Here is a 20,237-nt window from a genome sequence, read left to right as displayed (position 1 = left end):
GTAAGAGCTGCTCACGCTCGTCGTGTTTACCGCCGACACACGAGGACCGAGCAGGATGCCCCGGCCACACCCGCCTGACATCCCCACCTTTCACCTGATTCTCAGCACCAGCACAAACATCTGAACTAAACACACCTCGTGTTTTTGTGTGCGCCTCCGACAGGCTCCACCGTTCCTGCTGTGACATGCACGACCCCGATATTAAAGAAACAAAGAGCCAACTCGCTTTGTTTCTGCAGCTCCGAGTGATTAAACATCATCGCTGCCTGCTGACGAGTTCAATAATGGTTATGCATTTCATGCACGACATGCAAACGCACAAAAAAGGAGCTGTGAGCGCTTAAAGAGAAAATACAGTGAAAACTAGTTTCATGTTCTGCAAACGGTGCTGCAGACACGAGCCAAAGACAACTGCACACATTAGAAACGATATCAACCGGTCGGGGTACGGTTTGCCCCTCTGGGGGCGGGGGTACCCGGACCTGGGATATAGAGTATGTTTGGGGAGTGTGAATGTGTGTACAGGGTCTATTTGTGTCTGTCTCCACAGCGGGTGAGTGCTGAGTATTTGTTTGTGTATATGAGGGTGGGAATGCGCGTTTGTGTCTGCGTGCGGCTGTTCGTCTGTGTCTATATGTCAGGTTGGGTCTTAGACTCCACCTCTCTGGGAACATCTCAGGCTCTCCGAGGTATGGAGGCCTATCTCCCCTCACCACACTCCCTGCCAGTGGCTGATGCCCTCAGACGTTGGTGTGTTGGTGGTTCTTGGTGTCTGGGGCTGGGCGCTCATATATATACACCGACTCACTCTTGGTGGCCAATTGGCGGGGCCTGGCGCCTGTGGCCCGGCTGGGCCCCTTCCGTGTGGTGGGGTGCCCTCTGGCCTCTGGGCCTGAGGCCTGGTCCTCTCTGGCACAGCTGGCTGCCGGCAGAGTCCGCGGGCACGAGCTCTTTTTTGTTTGTTTTCTCTTCTGTTTTTTCTTATCTCAGGTGATCCAGGTGTTTTATTTCTTTTTCTTTTTTTTTCTTCCCCCCTTTCTCACCATCTCTTCTCCCCTCTATTTTTCTTTCCCTCCCCCTCTTTCTTTCATTCTTTCTCCCTGTCCTATCCCCCAGTCATGTCTGTCCCGTCTGTAACAACCGAAAATCAAATCGAATAAATACATAATTATAATAAAGGTCAATCAAATGGACCAATATGGCAAGGCCATGATGATCCACTTGGTAAAGTAAATCCGCTCGGCATCTTTCTTGGCATTCAGACAACAATTCTGATGGCTGAAGATCCAAACGAGACAGGCAAAAAACAAAACAAACCAATATCAACCCTTAGAAATGTGTAAACAGAGTCCACAGCAGCGCTGACAGCAGCTCTGCACCCAAATATCACAGCTGCAGCGTCCAGTGCTGTGGCTCGAAACTAAAATTATGTGTTAATAACTGATGGCTGGAAACGTTCACTCAAGACGTCGCTCCTCGCGGCTCGCACTTGTTACGCTCGGCTCACCTGGTTTCATTCAGACCACTTCAGGTTACTTCACCTTGAGCAGCCTCAGGCACACACCTCTACCAAACTACACCATTTCAAACAGCTGGTACATCCAGGTGTTTCGTGTGAGAGCTCAGAAATGTATTACAGCTCTGCAGGTGTCGTCATCGGATCCAAACCTTACAAATGTGCTCTGAGGATACCTGGTCAGGTGTTCCAGATCACCTGACCAGTCTGACTGCTCTGTTTCAAGAGTTAAACACAGATCATAAACTCAGCAGGAAAAGTGTTTGCTGAGGTCACAATGATACTTCAGAGCCACCGCCCCCTGCTGGACATTAACAAGAATGCAGGTTTAAGGCATTCTTGCACTGGGTCCAACTTTCAGACCTGGAAGACCTTACAGATGATCGTACAGTCATGAAGGCGAGCTGCATCCTTACTAGCAAAAAGATTTCAGCGCTACTTATTTCCCCCTGCAGCAAAAATCCAAAGTGCACACTCTCAAACACAGAAAAGAATCCATTCATTAGATTTCCGTCTTCAGGTCAAGAGATGTCCGTTTGTTCCTGAGTGTGAGCGACGAGGACAGACGAGCTTTTGTCCAGCAGAACGTGACCTTTACACAGACAGAGTCTCCACACAAATACTTCATCCACAACAGGCACATCGGCATTTTCAGCTATGTAAATGACACGCTGCGGCTCAGTGATTCTGGAAAACAAGCTGCTCACACACACACACACACACACACACACACTTATGGAATTACAGGCCACAGCACTATTTAAGTCAAAAGTCTCCTCAGCAGCAGTTTACCTTTTATTCACTGACGTCTCCACACAAACAAGGAAGAACAGACAGGAAGTAAACACCAGCCTTAGGAAAAAAACATCCCCGTGTGTTTCCTCCAAGAGCAACAGGGAACTAACAACACACACACACACACACACACACACAGCTTCATCTGAATAAATTAAAGTTCTGCAAAACTGCAGCTGAAACAAAACCATCAGCTGCAAACTCACTGTATGTTAGGTCTCTGCTGTGTGTGTGTGTGTGTGTGTGTGTGTGTGTGTGTCTCTCTCTCTCTCTCAGGTATGTGCTCAGCATGAGAGCAGGCACTGTACTGACTCACCCTGACTCTTGGTGGTTGGAGCTCCACTCCCAGCACTCGGCCCACCTTTTCCCAGCGTGGAGCCATCTGTCTGGGCTTGCCTGGGTCCGGGGCTCCCCTGACCTGGAGGTCCGGTCCCCGAGCCCGGAGCTGGTCCCGAGGGCCCCCGGTCTGCTCTGGTGCCTCTTCCCTGAGGCCTGGGGCTGGGTCCCAGCTTGGAGGAGACTTTCTGTAAGAAGAGCTGACGTTTAGTGACGGCGTCCCAGCCGAGGGGCCCCAGCTCGGAGCTGTGGAGCGAGACCATCGTGTTAGCCATTCCCCACTCGGAGTCAGAAATGTGGACGAGCGAAGCAGCGGGGTAGGGGAGGAGTGACAGACAGAGAGAGATTTTTTTAAAACTGGAGGGGAGGAGGAAAAGGAGGGAAGGAAATGAGCAGGAGGGAAACTGGGAGTGTGCTGCAACTACAAGGAGGGCAAAAACAGTTGTGTTGTGTCGTACACTCCCCTTGAGAACCCGAGCTCGGACGGGGCCAGGAGCTTTTTCTCTCCCCGCCCCCACCCCTCCATGTTCCTCCCCCTCTGACTACACGAGCACACATGGAGCGAGTTTATGGCATTGTGTGTGTGTGTGTGTGTGTGTAAGTTGTAGAAACTGCTGCTCAGCCGCTAACACAGCAGCAGCGTTCAACAGCGCTGCTTTATTGACTCAGATCAGAAACCTCAGAGAGCTCAGAGCCTCCTTCGGCCGGGCCAGCAGGCCGAGCCGGCGGATTACTGCAGCGTTCCACTTCACCCTAAATCATGTGTTAACATGCAAGCTGGCAGCACAGCTGATTGTCTGGTAATACATGAAAAGATGGAGCGCAGCGCACACGTGCAGCAGCGTTTCCTTCATTGCTGCCAAAATAAACTCAAGTGTCACGTCTCAGCCCGACTCAAACCACATGTGCACGGTCTGTGTGGAATATCCAGATATTTACGGGACATGAAACTGTGCCCGTCGCTGCGCCGTGAACCTCCTCTGCATTACTAATCAGACGGGAACTACTTTTCCTCGCCACACTACATCCACCAACCAAATCGCTTTGCAGAAGGAAGCGTGCAGTTAAGCTGTGCACATCTGTTTATGTGGTGACGTGTCCCTTTAAACATGCATACTCGCGCACAGCAGGGTTTAACAGGTATCTGCCCCCCGCCCCTGGGGCGGCCTGTGACAGAATACGCTGCAGCAGGTTTTACACCCGTCACAGGCTCAGTGCATCCTCAAAAACACATGCCAGAGACCGAGCACACTCGCCGTGCACATACCGCTCCCTCCTTTAAACTCAGCGCATCATCAGCGCAGCTAAAGCTCGCAGTTATTTATCAGGAAGCTCGTTTCACCTTTCATCACCTCGAGTTTCAAACTCATCAGCTGGACGAGGAAACGTTCATGCCAGTGCTGCATCCAGCTCGCCCTGTTTCACTACATGCCATCATCACGCAAATTCAAAGTAAATCCTGAGCTCAGGTCACAGACTGGACGCCTCCACCCCTGCAGCGTGCAGGAGTCCCTGCAGCGTGCAGGAGTCCCTGCAGCGTGCAGGAGTCCCTGCAGCGTGCAGGAGTCCCTGCAGCGTGCAGGAGTCCCTGCAGACCGACATTTCTTGGGAACTTTAACATTAACGTCTTTTATTTTGATATGATATAAAAGTACGGTGTGGCTCAAACACCACCTGTGATTGGTTAAGGATTAAACATCGTGGATGGAGGTGACGGTACCAACTCACCGGGTGGAGCAGCGACCCGGGCTAATGTTCAAATCCACCCTGAGGCAGTTTCTTGCTGTTTGAACCCCGCTCTCTGTCCCAGCTCTCCCAGCAAAAGCTTAAAAAGACTTGTGTGTATATATATATAAAAACACGCTTCATGCACAGATGTGGACAGCGTGTTGCATGTGTTGAACCGTTTCCAGAGAGGAAACCTCTCCTCCATCCTCACATGCAGACACTTGGTTATGTCACAGATGTGCTGCCAACAATAAGCACATATCCAATAACTTCTTGCACCTCGAGCCACCAGAGTTCCCGGATCGTTCGTGTGCAAAACGACATTTTTAAACGCTCATGAGGCAGACGAGTGCAGCTCACGTCTTCTTCATACTCACCCTGGTAGGCGTCCGTGGTTTCTCCACAGCGGCTGCCGACACCGGAGCCTCTCCTGAGCCCTCCGTTTGCTCCTCCACACACTCCTCACTTGGGCATTTTGCTTCCCCCTCATCAGGTTTTCCATATTTATCGGGCACGTCCTGGTCAGCCTTCCTGGGAGCATTTAGGAGTTTTTCCCCAGCGACCTCGGAGCCCAGCGAGCTGCTCGAAGTGGACAGGGTTCGACTAACGGATAAACTCTTCTCCTGCGGCACGGTCGGCTCCCCGGCTGCTTTCCTGTGGTTTGGCTTGATGTTCCTGCTCTTCCCTCTGATCACAGCCACTTTGATGGGACCTGCAGACGACCTCTGTCTTTTACCTCCATCACCAGCCTGCACCTCCTCCTTCCTCGCCACAGCTCTCTTCCCATTGGACGGGGCAGATTTATTCTGAGTAGAAAACACATTTGAAAATGTCAAAGTGTTTATGTCACCTGATAAACAACAGCTCAGAGTCTGGGCTCACTTAAAGAAGGCCCTGCTGTGTGCTTTCTATTAAAGACGCCCTTTACTCTTTTCTAAGTGTCAATAGAAAATTGTATTTTTTAGTCAGTATAAGCTTTTAATGATATAAGTTTGCTTGTGATAGAATGCTGCATGATGATCATTTCCTTGCTTAGAACTGATTGTTCTTTTCATTGTTCAGGACTGATTCTTCTTCATAACACGTGTTCTGATATTTGTATCTGAGTCTTCTCACAGCGATAGTAAGAAGACAAACAAGCAGTTCTGACCTCGAACACACACACACACACACACACACACACACACACACGCACACACACAATCACATACGCACATGCTCACGTCAAATGTATTCATTTTTCTTGTGTATAAATAAAGACAAGTGCAAGAGCAGAGCGCGCATCGCAGGGCCCCCACTCTGGTGTGAGCGTTCTGTGATCGCCCTTGTATACAAGTAAATGCTGCAGCGTCTGTGTGTGTTTCTCCTCTTAGAATCTTAGCTGAAGAAGTGTCATTTAGAATAAATCTCTTGACATTTATTTTGGTCCTTCGAAGCTGAGGCAGAAACATCAGAACTGTTATCTGTGACTCTGTTCCAAAATCCAGCACTGATTCCTGGCGCCGTGGGAAGCCAGCACCGAAGTCTGTGCACAGCCCTCTTAGACGAGGCCGAAAGACCTGGGACGCTAAAATTCGGGTCCAGGCCGGTGTTTTTATTCTGGTCCACGGCGGTGGGATTCAGTCTGGCGATCCGAACCACCAGTGAGACATCTGAGGGTGAGAAACACTATTTTGATATATAAAACGGCCGCAAAGGTTTAAAGAAACGTGATAAAACAGGTTTAAGTTCGCCAAAAGAACTGTGTTTAGACTGGTTTTAGAAGTAGCCGTTAAATACTTCGTCACAAAATAGGTTTAAGTTCGCCAAAAGGAACCGTGTTTAGACTGGTTTTAGAGGTAGCCGAAATTACCTCGTGACAAATTAAAATATGTTTAGGCAAATTAAAGCACGTTGAGACAAAGAAATTAAAATAGGTTTAAGTTCGCCATAAGGAACTGTGTTTAGACTGGTTTTAGAGGTAGCCGTGAAATACTTCGTGACAAATTAGCGCGCAAATGTCTATGTGTGTATGTGTCTAGAAGTAAGTTGATTTTACAGCACAATACGCTGCTGAACTACTTCTATTTTATTTTGTTTTCTTTGCTGAGGCTCACGTACTGGTGACATTGGAGAACGGTTGGGCTTCGTCTCGTAACACTGATACCGCTTGACCTTTAGGGTCAAGTCGAAGGCCGTATCAGTAACCACTCTGAAGTCGAGCGTGCCAGTGACGGCCCAGCAAAATCTTTAAAAATGGGGAATAAACAAGCAAAATTAACACCTGATGAGGGATGGTTAGACAAACAACAAGCCGGAGCAGGAATAATCCAAAAGAAGGAGAGAGGAATGGAGAGGAAGACAGGCGACAAAGAGTAAAAGCATTAACAAACAAAGAAGACAGTGACTCAGAACAGGATAGCAGCTCAGGTGAAGAGAATAGTTCAGATCAGGAAGAACATAATAATCCCTCACCAAGTGAAAACTTCAAGATCAAAGTAGAAGTTTAAAAAGTGCTGGAAACAGACCCGACTGAATGCATATAGATACAAGAGGAATAAAGTAAAATAAACAAAAGGCTAAATTAAATTGGAGCCTAACTGTAATGTATTCAAACTGATAATAGCAAGGATAACAACCTGTAAACTGGTATTAACAATGACACATAGTTAGGACGAAGACCATGCCCAGCATGAATAGCATTCATGAATGTAATGAATGAAAGCAGATAATTCACACAAACACATATTAAATGAAATAGAGAGATGCATAAGGTATATTAAGGTTGTGTCATTGCTCAGCCAGTGTGTGAAAAGGTAAATGTCTCCAGCTTGGGAGGGGGTGAAACTGCAGATCACCCCCAGCCCATGGTGGATACAAAATAAAATATAAATAAAATATTGTAATATGCTATTGCTGTTATATAAAGATAATAGCATTGATAATGAAATAATATTAATATGAAGAGGCACCTCAGTCAGTTATGATGTGAGGTGGATAATTGTTAGAAGTAGTCTGCATCAAGCTTAAGGTTGCTCAAATTCAGTACAATGACATATGAGATGAGGAAAATAAAGAAAATATCTAAACTAATTAAGTGCATAGAGGCACTTGACCTGATTGAAAACCTGTCATCCTAGATGAGATATTGCTGAAATATAGAGCACACCTATACTAACAACTAATAAGCCAAAACCTGTATACAATAGCTAAAGCTACAAAATTGAGAAGCTGAATTAAATATGTGGTCACTGCTAAGCTAATGAGCAGGTTACACATTTTTTACAGCAGGAGCTACATAAGAACACATCAGAGGGAGGGAAACAGCTATTAAGGCTCAAACATGCAGCTGTCTGTGGGCTCAGTTTTTTTCCCTCACACTTCTGATTTGTCTTTGGCAGCAGCCTTTTTGCATCCTGACTCGTGTGTAAAACGTTGATACCATCAGCAACTTGTTTTTGTTTTGTTTTTTGTTTTGTTTTGTTGGTTTGAAAATTAATTAAATTTGTGATCACACTCAGGGATCACAGTGACACATAATGATTAGGCATATAATTTACTAATGCAGATGTAATAAGTTTATTCTAAAATCCAAGGAGAACAAACAAGAACAACATCTTCAGTTGTTCTCTGTGTAATGTGCTGCATTTTGTTTTTTGTTTTTTGTTTTGACGTGTTGCTTGAGTGAGGAGTACTGTGACTTCTGTAGTAGCTCTCACCATGCGACCTTGATGATGATAAGTTCAGAGCCAGCTGAGAGCTGGGTTGTTTACTTTGTTTTAGGTGATAAGGCAGAAAAGTTCAAACTTAGTTTCTTGTCCTGAAAAAAACAATAAAAATACAAAAACAAAGGGGGTTTGAGTTTCTCAGCCAAGAACAACTACAATTTCATTTTCTGTTTTTGAGAAAGGAGAATTTAAAATAATAATAATAATAATAATAATAATAATAATAATAATAATAATGAGCAAACAAGGAGTGATGTTTTGTTTAAGTGGTGAATAAAGCTAATACTGGAAAGTATCATTTGGTACATGATCTACGAGCAATAAATGAAATCAAGTCACCCCAAAAGAACAATGGTTCTCAGTTATAGATTTATCAAACGCCTTTTTCTCAGTGCCTTTACATCCTAACTCAGAGCATCTGTTTGGCTTCACTTTTGAGGGACGGAGATACACCTACACTAGGTTACCTCAGGGTTTTCAAAACAGCCCCACTCTCTATGCAGAAGCTTTAAAGAAATCAATGATGTCCTGCCTCCTGCCAGCAGGAGGACAGTTTCTACTTTACGTAGATGACATTTTAGTGACTGGCCACACAGAGGAAGGGTGTAAACAAAATACTATGGCTGTGTTACGTCACCTAGCAGGACAAGGCCACAAAGTGTCTCTGAATAAACTCCAATTATGGAGACCTGAAGTCACATACTTAGGGTACACCCTCTCAGGTGAAGGCAGAAATATACTAAACAAAAGAAAAGAAGCCATACAAAATGCGCCACAGCCACAAAACTAAGCATTTACATTCTTTCTAACTCCCAGTGAGCCTGAGTTATGACCTTGGCCCACTGTTTTTCTGCTCCCGTGCAATGTGCTCTGTTGTCTCTACAATGGGGAAAAAAAAAAAAAAAAAAAAAAAAAGGGCCCTGACTCTCTGAACACAATAGTCTCTTTATAACTCAGCAGTATGAAATGTCACGAAATAGTCTAACTCACTCACAGTAAATCAGCAGTATAGGATAATACCAACCTATCTAGTTAATCTAATGATTTTCACATTCTGTTGACTCAAAAGTATGATGCGAACTAAAACTACATACTGATTACACAAGAAGTATGATGTGGCCTACAGCAGTGTCATGATTCACTCATTTTGATTACAGGTATAATGTAATATATAGCAGCATATTAATATCACAGCTGCTAATAGCACATTTGCCTTTTTTAACACATGCGAGAGAAAGGCAACTGTTAAGAAAATGCCCTTATGGGTGAAATAGGCCCAGAGGCCCTGCATGCAAGCGTACTAACACACATGAAGAACAGCTTACACTATAGCACAAACTATATACATGCGCCTCTATATCTCTCATTGGTGTTAAAGCAGGAAAAGCTTAACAGAGTTTTGTTATCAAATGCTGAATTTATCTACTGCTGACATTTAACTCTCCAGCTTGCTGGACAATAGGTGACACCTTTGTGAAAACTGAGAAGAGGAAATAAAGACAGAGAGAGAGTCTGGTATGACCAAGCAGTAATCAGACAATAAATTTAGTTGGTAATACAATAAATTGTGGAATGCTTTCTGTTTGATTGATGCAAAACAAGTAATTTAATGTATGAAGGAAATTCTCTTTTGTGATAATACTTTGAACGTGCATTTCTGTTGACCTATCAACTTAGTGCATTATGAGCTGATATGCAAATTAGTTGATTGATACTAGATTCGAAGGAATGACTGGATTATAAATAAATTAATAAAATGTAACAACGGTTGAAATTAGTTTCTTATTTCTAGTGTGTGGAGGAAGATTTTATCATGGCACACATCTGTTTACATGGGAGAAAACTCGTCATGTGATACGACGTTTAGCAATATGCTTCTGATGTTCAGCACATCAGAAGGATGACTCTGAAATTAGAAAGGGAAACAATTTTGCTGACAAAGCTGAAAAAACAGCAGCAGCCAAAAAAAAAACAAAACAAAAAAAAAAGCACAGTTTTATTAACAACTCGTGAAAATCAGACCATTCGACTGTCTGTACTGCAGGACGAACAAAAAGCAGCACCACCTAAAGAACAGAAAACAATGGCTAGAACACAGAGCAGTACTAGACACTGATGACATATTGAAAATAGCAGGAAAGCCCATTCTTCCCAAATCATTACACAAAACAGCCGCTCTAGTGAGTCCTAGTTTTGAGCCATGGCTCATCAGGAGGGGTGATCCAAGGAATGGTCCTTATTAGAAACCGACAATTTTACACTATTAATTTTGAAACTTTGAAACATCCAAAAAGTGCAGGATTAGTGGAGAAAACAAATGGCACTATAAAACAAAGGCTCAGAAAACAATGGAAGAAACTGGCAGACCATGGCCAGAATGTGTAGGCCTAGTCAAAATGTGGATGAGAATAACACAAGGAAATAACAAACTGTCCCCATTTGAAATCATACATGGGCGACCTTTTCCATTGCCAGTTATTAGCGAGCCACTAGATACGTCAATCCGTGAAACCACTCTGGCAGATTGGATGACTCAATTGTTGACAAACAGAGAAGTCGTTTTGAACAATAAACTGCCGCAAGACTCTTTTTCATCTATTTCCTGCAGGTTGAAGCCAGGTGATTGGATCCTTGTCCGAGTACTCCAAAGGAAAAATTGGAGCTCGCCCCGCTGGGAAGGTCCCTACCAAGTGCTCATCACCACTCCAACTGCCTGCAAAATAGCAGAGAGACCCTCCTGGATACATCAGAGCCACTGCAAGAAGGTTGAGGTCCCAGGAAACCCCGGCACCCCCAAGACAGCACATTAGGGAAATCTCGCCCACACTTGGTTGCTTCAGTGGTGAGGGGGGAGTGCTGATTGGGCCCCCGTCGGGTAAGCTCGCACTTCAACCTCCAGCCTCTGATCAACTCTAGGGCAACCAAGTGCGAGGTGTGACGTACCTGTGTGCAACCATGGGAATGTGGACCCTCTTGGTTACCTTGACTACGACGCTCACCCTTACAGGACCCCAGCTGACGCCAACAACAGCTGAACCACAAGGCAGACAGAGAAGATGGACGCACGACAACTCTCACCCAAGAGATATGACGCAAGACCACATACACCCTTGGATGAACAATGCCTGGTACCGCTACATCCACGACAGGACCAGAGCAGAATCGGAAAATACAGACTGTTATGTCTGCTCTTATATGCCCAGCACATCAACACATCCCACTTTTTATGGAAACTACATGAATAAAACACAAGCCAAGTGCGCTGCCAGCTTTGCGGGCATTGGCTATCAACATAAGAAAATCATCATTGATGAGACAAGCTCTATCATCTATTCGCTTAACCTTCTTAGTATCTTTCAGGGACCACCCCGACACGAGGTAATCATCGTCGAAAACGCTGGACTTGACAACGGAACGTGTGACCGGCTCTTCTGGATCAACTTCAACGTGACGAATCGGAACACGTCCATTCACTTCCCAGTGTTCTTGGACCAAACCCCAGGGAATAACCACTCCATGTGCTACCAACAAGACAACGGTAACAGACCCCTAGGCAACACCACCAACTGTAACCAAACCGCAGCCAATGGAGAGGGCGCACCTGTAAACACGTCCGCGCCCAGCAACGGCACCTACTGGGTGCAGGGAATGGCCTGGCTGTGTGGACAACGTGCCTACTTCATACTGCCACCCGGATGGACGGGCACCTGTGCCCCAATCTTCATCTCAGACCACACCTTCAGGATGTCAGCTGTAAATGACTCTCAGACTACAAGACGACGACGAGACGTCTCCACACTACAACCACATGACCCCATCTATGGCAGTGATGTGCCAGAGGAATTTAAGCTTTGGACCACCGGACAAAAGGTCCTCCACTCACTGTTTCCATGGGTGGGCACCGGAAAGAACATGTTAAGAATTGAAACTTTGGACTACCGCTTTGGACTGTTCCTGAATGCCTCGTGCAAAATCAACAATCAACAAAATGAAGAGATTGATGCCCTGCGCATAACTGTGATGCAACACCAAGTCGCACTGGACATGATTCTGGCTGAAAAAGGAGGACTTTGCGTCCTCTTCAACAACACCTGCTGCACTTACATACCAGACAATGTACACTCATCAAACATGACTGATGCCCTGAACGCCTATGTGAGTAATACAAGTGACTGGTTTTCTTGGTTTTACACTGGCTCCTGGCTACAGGTGCTAAAGAGACTACTCATCGGAGTTGGAGTATTTTTACTTTTATTTTGTGTTTTTGTAACATGTATCCTGCCATGTCTAAAACTCATGATTAACCGCATAATCATTTCCACTGTAGCTGCATACATAGCCGTGACAAATGATGATGATGATGACTCCGACCTGTTGGAATGTGAAGACTTTGCGTGATTAATGATGATGTGACAGAAAATGTGCAACAAGATGTTACATACTGATATCTCACTTAAAGGTTATACTGACAACAGGAGGGAATGTCAATAGAAAATTGTATTTTTTAGTCAGTATAAGCTTTTAATGATATAAGTTTGCTTGTGATAGAATGCTGCATGATGATCATTTCCTTGCTTAGAACTGATTGTTCTTTTCATTGTTCAGGACTGATTCTTCTTCATAACACGTGTTCTGATATTTGTATCTGAGTCTTCTCACAGCGATAGTAAGAAGACAAACAAGCAGTTCTGACCTCGAACACACACACACACACACACACACACACACACGCACACACACAATCACATACGCACATGCTCACGTCAAATGTATTCATTTTTCTTGTGTATAAATAAAGACAAGTGCAAGAGCAGAGCGCGCATCGCAGGGCCCCCACTCTGATGTGAGCGTTCTGTGATCGCCCTTGTATACAAGTAAATGCTGCAGCGTCTGTGTGTGTTTCTCCTCTTAGAATCTTAGCTGAAGAAGTGTCATTTAGAATAAATCTCTTGACACTAAGCTAAGTAATAAATTACTTTGAGGTTTTTTTGCTCAGCTGAGGGTTTTTATGCGATGTGACATGACACTGATCAGTGACCATGTGACCTGTGTTCAGGTGCTGTGTGAAGGGAGCAGCTACACTACACTTCCTGCTACACCGACTTGTTGGAGGAAACTTTCAGTGAAATCTGGGACCACAGGTCGATGCTAACATGCTAATATTGATTATGTTGAATATGGGTCTCTGTGTACCTGTGCAGGTGTTCCAGTAATAATCAATGATTACATTACTTGTTGTCCATCACATAAAACATCAGGGTGGAGGTGTAGCAAACACAGTAAAACCTGGCTGCCGTGTACCTGGGTGGCAGGTTTCGGTGGGGAGGGGGCGGGCCGTGATCCGACTTTAGCTTTGACTGTTTTTAAGTCCACTCTGGAAACCCTCTTTGCTTCTGGACCGGGCGGTTTGGCAGCTGTGGAGGCGGCTGACCTGGGAGCAGGTCTGGGTCTTGCTGCCAGACTCACATCAGGCTGGGAGGGAGGAGGTTTGGAGCCCACTACACCCGTTTCAGCGTCTTCAGGTGGAGGAGAGCTCGTTTTCTTAACATCTTCAGTCGGCATCTGTGTGTCTTCACTGAGGTCTTCAGAGGCTGGAAGATCTGTGTGACGTCCTTTGGACGGTTCTGGAGGACAGTGGACCGCAGGCCCGTCCACCTCCACCTCCGTCACCTGGACGCCGTCACCTGACCGACTACCTGAGCTCGTGATCATCGCGCTGCTTCTCTGCACGTCCACATCAGAGCTCACAGACACAAACAACGCCTCCTCTTCATCATCATCATCATCAGCAGGGACTTCTGTTGCGTCCGAGTCTGGAGTTGAGGAGCTGCGCCTTCTCCCGTTACTGCTTCCACTGCTGAGGTCCTCGTTGATGAAGCCGCCGTTTCCTGTCAGTGACCGGGCGAGTGTCAGGTTGTCGTTCCAGCTGTCCTGGTGGTAGTCGTCGCCGTTGGCGTCCAGGTAAACCGACACGGAGTTGTCGTTGGACTCTGTCACAGTTTGAGATTTCCCCAACGAGGTGTCATCACCGTCAACGCCGTCGTCCGGGTTACGCTCCTCCTCTGGCGTCCAGTCTGAAACGACAGACTTCAGAGTCACAGTTTTCACCGTCGTCAGGGTAACGTCGAACATGTCGTAGTCCAGCGGGCTGTCGGTCCGGCCCCCGCTCAGACTCCGCAGCGACTCAGGAGACGACTCCCCGAGGCAGGACGAGGAAGAGGAGGATGAGGAGGAAGATGAAATTGGGAAAGCATTCCCGTTGTGGTCTCCCGCACTGTGGAGAGGGAGCTTCATGCGGGAACCGCCCGCGCCCCTGACGGGGAAACTGTTAGCGGGCTCGGAGGCGCTCATCTCGAGGACAGGAAGTTCGCGGTCAGGACGTCACAGCGCTGCGCTCTTTCCACCGACACATTCACACCCCGACGCTTCCACGAAGGCTGACCGGCTCTGATGGATCCTCACATCGTGGCTCCGAAACGTTTTTCAGGAATCTGGAGCTGGAAACGTTCCAGAGTCTGCAAGAAGAAAGAGAGAGTTACAGTTTAGACTCTGATTTGATCAAACATCAGCAGGTAATCTTCATCATTACCAGAGCTGGAAGAAGTCGGGATACTTAAGAAAGAGCAGTAAGTTAGTATCGGCTAAATTCCTCTCTAACGACACTCTGGCCAATAATCAAAGAAGCGAAACTTTCAACAGGACGAATGTGAGTGCAATCAAGCTGCCTCTGCACCTGTCAGCATCATCTTATTGACGGCGAGGTCACCGACAGTAAGAACCGCATCACGGCGATATCGCGTGCATCTCTATGTAAACATCGTCTGCTGTCACAGCAGCTCGCTGCTCACGACCACCTGCACACACTCAAGTCAAAGATTAAATCTCACCAAGCAAATAACAGCTCGACACAGACTGAACCGAACACACAGCGGCTCTGCTGGGAAACAGCAGAAAAACCCAATGATGACGTATTTTAAAGACACGGGTTTCAGACTGGATGAAAACATTTAATGCATTTCCTCGTTTGGGCCAGCAGCTCAAATAAAGTCTTCACAGAGTCGTCTAACATTTAACCTGCGCAGAAAACAAGAAAACGAACAAACATCAGCTGCTGCTTCAGGTAAACATCTCATATACTGATCAGTCAACAAAGCAGTTATCCTGTCCATATACATCATCATCATCATCGTCTCGTGCATGAGAGCGGTCTCTCCCTGACAGAAGGGGTTTCCAGAGGTTTGTCACAAAGAGTCAGGCAGAAGAAAAGTGCTCAGGATTCCTCCAATCAGGAAGCAAAGCTCTGAGCGTGCATTAAAACTCCTGCTGCTGCAACAACGGGCAGTGAAAGAGTTGAGAAACGCTGCCCTCTGCAGGCTGCACTGATCACTGCAGTAAAAAGACTCAGTCAGAACCCTGACAGCTGAGCAACACCTTCAAAGTTCATCACGCACCAAAATCTGACCTGCTGTCTGTGATTCTGTCTACATGTGTGTGTGTTTACCATGTACTCATACCTTTGTGGAGACCAAAATTTGGAAGTTTACTATACTTGTGGGAACCAAAGTGCCCATCCTCACGAGTTTGAAGGTATTTTTGAGGCTCAGAAGGTGGTTTTAGTGTCAGGGTTACAGTTAGGTTATGGTCAGGCTGAGGGTTAGGATAAGTGGGTAGGGAAAGCATTCAATTAGATGTCCCCACAAGGATATGAAAGCACAACTGTGTGTGTGTGTGTGTGTCTCTGTGTGGGTCAGGGACAAAGAAAGAGGAGCAGCTAATAAAGGCGCTCAGATCCAGGACAGCGCTGCTGCTCCATTATCCGGTAATGACAGCAGAGCCTGTGGGCGACACTCGCTGTCAGACTGCTACAGGAAACACTTCCTCACTGAACTCACAACATTTCCCTCTCAGTTTGTGTTTAAAAGGACAAAAAGACAGAGACAGACTTCTCTGCTTACCTGCGACTATGATAAAGATGTTTTATTCTTACAGCTTTTATGTCTCATTAGTTCGGAGCTGAGACATGCATCACTTTGCCCTGTGCTGCCTAATCCCTTCAGTCTCTGCGCCTCCATAATGCATAAGCTGAGCTCAGGAGACGCTGTCAGCGTCACCTCACTTCCTCTCTCAGGTGAGGTCAGCTTGGCTCAATTAAATATGAATTAACAGCCTGACTCTGCGGTCTGCAGTTCAGCTGCTGTGAACATCAGAGACTCTGGGAAGGTTCAGCGTCTCCAGCAGCAGAGTGACCGACACCTGGATTCACCTGCACTCACCTGCATTCACCTGCGTCAGAGCTGCAGCAGCCTCTTGCTGCTGACGTTGTAATTCTGAGCTGCACGTTTGCACTGTTTGTGTCACGTGTTGTTAGGAATAAAGCACGTCATGCTCTCATCATCCAAACTGCTGCTTGCTGGATTCAGACACTCCTGACCGGTGTAAGCAGGATCAGCTGATCCTGGATCTTTTAAACTCCAAGCTAAACTACAAGCTCGCATTAGATCGCCTGGTGCATTCACTGCACGTCTGTGCACATAGAAATGAATTTGTGGTGATGAATTCCTTTCAGGTGAGTTGTTTGTCCCAGCTCTGACAGAGAGTGAATGCCCTCAGGCCACCGCAGACCGTGCACTCAAACACAGCCTGACCACCGGTCATTTCAGCCTTTTTTCAGAGCTTTACTCAGACTGCAGACATGCCTCACTCTGATTGTCAGATAAACTCAAATGAAATTAATGATCCAAACTGATGACTGCACTGTTCTCTGTGCAGAGAAGGAAAGGCACAGAGGGAACCGTCCTCCATCAGAGCGAGACGCCGCTTTCTCTGACGCGAAGCCTCGAAACTGAACTGAAAGCTCCCGAGCTCTCCTCCAACAACCAAACGACTCATCCACTCCTGTTAGGATCAGTTTCCCCACCAGCCTCTGGCAGTGTGTGTGTGTGTGTGTGTGTGTGTGTGTGTGTGTGTGTGTGTGTGTGAGTGAGTGTGTGTGTGTGTGAGTGAGAGAGAATAATGGGGCTAATCTAAGCTAAGGTCCCTGCTACGCTTGTCGAGCAGGTTAAGTCCAGAGCTGAAGAGGAACTCATGTAGAGGAAACGAGCAGCACGAGAGGCCCAGCGACCACGAGGGAATCAACATGCATCAGTAAATCCACAAAATTCACTGATTTAACCATTTCGATTGACCTGCAACAGCCGAACACAGTCAAAGTGTTTTATGCGACTTAGTCCAGCTTTACAAAATCATTCCTATCAGAGCTGCTCCGGCAGCACAGGGTGGCCCTTATCAACAGCACCCGGAGCCCAACGAGCTCCACAACACAAAGGTTTACACGAAAGCAGCCAAAGACCCCAGATCAGCATCCACGGCTAACATCATGTACACTGAAGTCTTATTCAGTGTAGTAAATCCTGCTCAGCAGTCCATCTACAACAGATCACACACATTATGCTTGGTTTGCTGTACTAGAATAAAGTGTAATTGCACATCCACTACAGTAGGTGGCAGGGTTTTTGCACCCACAGCACAGAGCAGGAGATACAAAGTGCAGCAAACAAACCCTCAAGAAAAATATTGAACAGTGACGAAAAGACAGGCGGAGATGACGGGACAAACGAAAGTCTCAGAAAGCTAAGACGAGGAAATGTGACGGTGCGTCTGTAGCGCTCGGCTTCACTGCGACTCTGTCGGTTAAAGTGTTTTATATGTTTGAGGAGGCCTGCGTGTGAGTTTTTGAGGACCTGTACTTAATGTTGCTGATTAATTTAAATGCATTTATTGATTTTCTTTAATTTTATTATTCAGAAGCAAATGGTTCAAGTCAGTCAAAAATGTTTATAGTTTGAATAAGGTTTTATTTTCTTAAATTTCAGCCAAATTTTCAGACAAAAGAAATGTTAATGAAGATATTCTTTGATTGAAGTTGATCTACGTTTCTTTTTTGTTTTCTTTAATGTTAATAAGGATACAATGTTATGCAGAGATGTACTTAAATAAAAATTTAACAGACAAATGAGACTCTTTATAGGGAGGGTGGGGTCGTAACAGGAAATAACTGAGACACCACGCTCAAAAGAGGACACTGCAAAGACTGTATATAAAAGATGGAATTAGCCACCATGTTGTCACCCATTGGCTTCTGGAGTGAACGTTAGCATTTGAGGAACCTTTTTGGTGCTTGTTTATAACTATTAGCTAACACTAGCTAGCTTAGCTTAGCTATGTGAACCTCACACAGACACCTGCTAATTATTCCTCAGAAACATCCAAATAAAATCCTAGAATTTCACTGAAAACTGGAGCTCCGCCTCCTTGGACCGTCTGTCAGTACAGTAACCACACAGCTGCCGTGTTATTGGTCAGATGATGTCATTAAAAACGCTCCAACAGCACGAACACGGTCCAGAGGTTCCGCTGATGGACAGTTAGCTGAGGTGCAGCCTAGCAGAGAGCTAGCAGCTACAGCCTTGGACTCTGCACATTCCTCTGTGCTGCTCTAGGCTCCGTCCCCAGCACTGTTACTTTCTCTCAGCTCTGCTTTCTAACAGAGCAGTACCCGTCTGCTCACATGCTCTTATTTAGTAAAAGTCTTATATTTCTATCAGCAGTAACAGAAAAAAACCAAACTTTTTTGACCATCAACACTGACTTTTAAAACTCGAGATGTGCAGCTTTGCGTCTGACTTCTAACTGTTTGTCCTTTCAGGCTGTTAAAGCCTGCAGGGCTATGCAGCTCAGCAGGGGGTGTTTGTTTTGTTCATAAGGACAGCCCTCAGCCTTTCTGGCAGCAGCACAGCAGACCCTGATGTAAGGGTTTCTTTGGTTGGCTCTAATAATCACAAACACTGAATGAATCAGCTTCTGCGATGGAGGCTGACCTCACTCTGATCTGAAAGTGAAAAACTCGACCGCAGCGGGAGGGAGACTGTTTGTTTAACTCATCATTTCTTAGCGTTACATAATGACACACACAAAGATGATGGAATGGAAACCAACCCGAGCTCCTGGGGTTAACCCCCCCCAATGTTTTAACACGTGAACCTGGAAATCTGTCTTCTTTCCTCTGCACATTTGTCCTCAAACCTCTGCAGACGCCACAAAAACAGGCCGCTGGTGTTCGAGGTCACGGCAGGAAAAGAAAGAGCCATCACTTCCTTTCTCTCTTCCTTCAGCGCCTTGTTGAGCGCACGCTTATCCAATTGTTTGCAAAGCCTGCACCGAATGTGCTCTGACTGTTCTTTAACCTCCAGGTTAGTGAAGGAAAAAGCTCGTCTGTTGTGATTTTAGGTGCAGATTCTCTCACCGCCTACATGACTTTTCCTGTTTTCTGTCACGCCTCCTGTTCACGTTGGGTCGATGTTTAAGAGCGAGGATTCCCTCTGAGCCAAAAACTCTTTTTCCTACTCTTGGATCTATATGATGTCATCAAGAGGGGACATCCCTAATATGGTCGTTTCAGGCATCCATACTGAGCATTTCACAGCTCAGAATGAGTCACGGTTCATTTTAAACTGTGACTCATGCAAAGCTGCTCTGAGCCCAGGAATAAAAATAGGTTTTTCCTCCGTTCTTTGTGGTTTTTCACCTTAATGAGCGTCAGTCTGAGCGTGCACAAGAAGCCGATGATCAACCTCAGAGTGGGCGGTGCCAGCTGCAGCTCGCTGCACTAGCAGCTGTTGGTGGCTAACAGTCAGCTCCATTGTTCACAGCTGATCGTTCAATTAAAGTTCAGGAACTAAACTGTCATGCAGGCTGCTGATTGGACTGTGAGCACACACACACACACACACTGAAGTGAGGAGCTCTGACCTGCAGAGTGCTGCAGAGGAGCTCAGTGCAGGACGCTGCAGTCGGTTAATATTTGCGCTCTGTGAGAGACGACTGTGCTTCACTGGACCATGAACAACATGAAGGAAGCTCACAGCAGCGTTTCATAACAGCCGTGTCGAGGAACTGCACTGAAATCACTGTTCAGCAACATGAGGTGCTCAGAAACGATTTCTAACCTGATACTCTGATTACTTTGATCTCCAGTTCTGTGAGTAATCGATTACTTCTGAAAAGGAAACATTAAACAAACATGTACGCTACAGGACAATGACCAACAACAGGTGAGGTCACGGGTGTACTGCTGACCTGTAGGTCAGAGTGACTGC

At 46.1% G+C, this 20,237-nt stretch overlaps 1 protein-coding gene across 2 annotated transcripts in view; it reads right to left on the bottom strand.

Moving 5' to 3' along the window:
• The window catches only part of LOC134629589 (microtubule-associated tumor suppressor 1 homolog), a 53,679-nt gene that overhangs the window by 28,955 nt on the left and 4,487 nt on the right, over positions 1–20,237 (bottom strand). For both annotated transcript variants that reach the window (XM_063477064.1, XM_063477065.1), the window contains exons 2-4: positions 13,384–14,597; positions 4,753–5,181; positions 2,628–2,835 (exon numbers count right to left, since the gene is read on the bottom strand). In XM_063477064.1, coding sequence (XP_063333134.1) covers positions 2,628–2,835; positions 4,753–5,181; positions 13,384–14,433 — 1,687 coding nt within the window. In that variant the 5' untranslated portion in view covers positions 14,434–14,597. The remainder of the gene's footprint in view (positions 1–2,627; positions 2,836–4,752; positions 5,182–13,383; positions 14,598–20,237) is intronic.

The sequence above is a fragment of the Pelmatolapia mariae genome, linkage group LG6, assembly GCF_036321145.2.
Source record: "Pelmatolapia mariae isolate MD_Pm_ZW linkage group LG6, Pm_UMD_F_2, whole genome shotgun sequence".
Taxonomy (NCBI): domain Eukaryota; kingdom Metazoa; phylum Chordata; class Actinopteri; order Cichliformes; family Cichlidae; genus Pelmatolapia; species Pelmatolapia mariae.
This window is presented reverse-complemented; position numbering and strand designations above follow the sequence as displayed.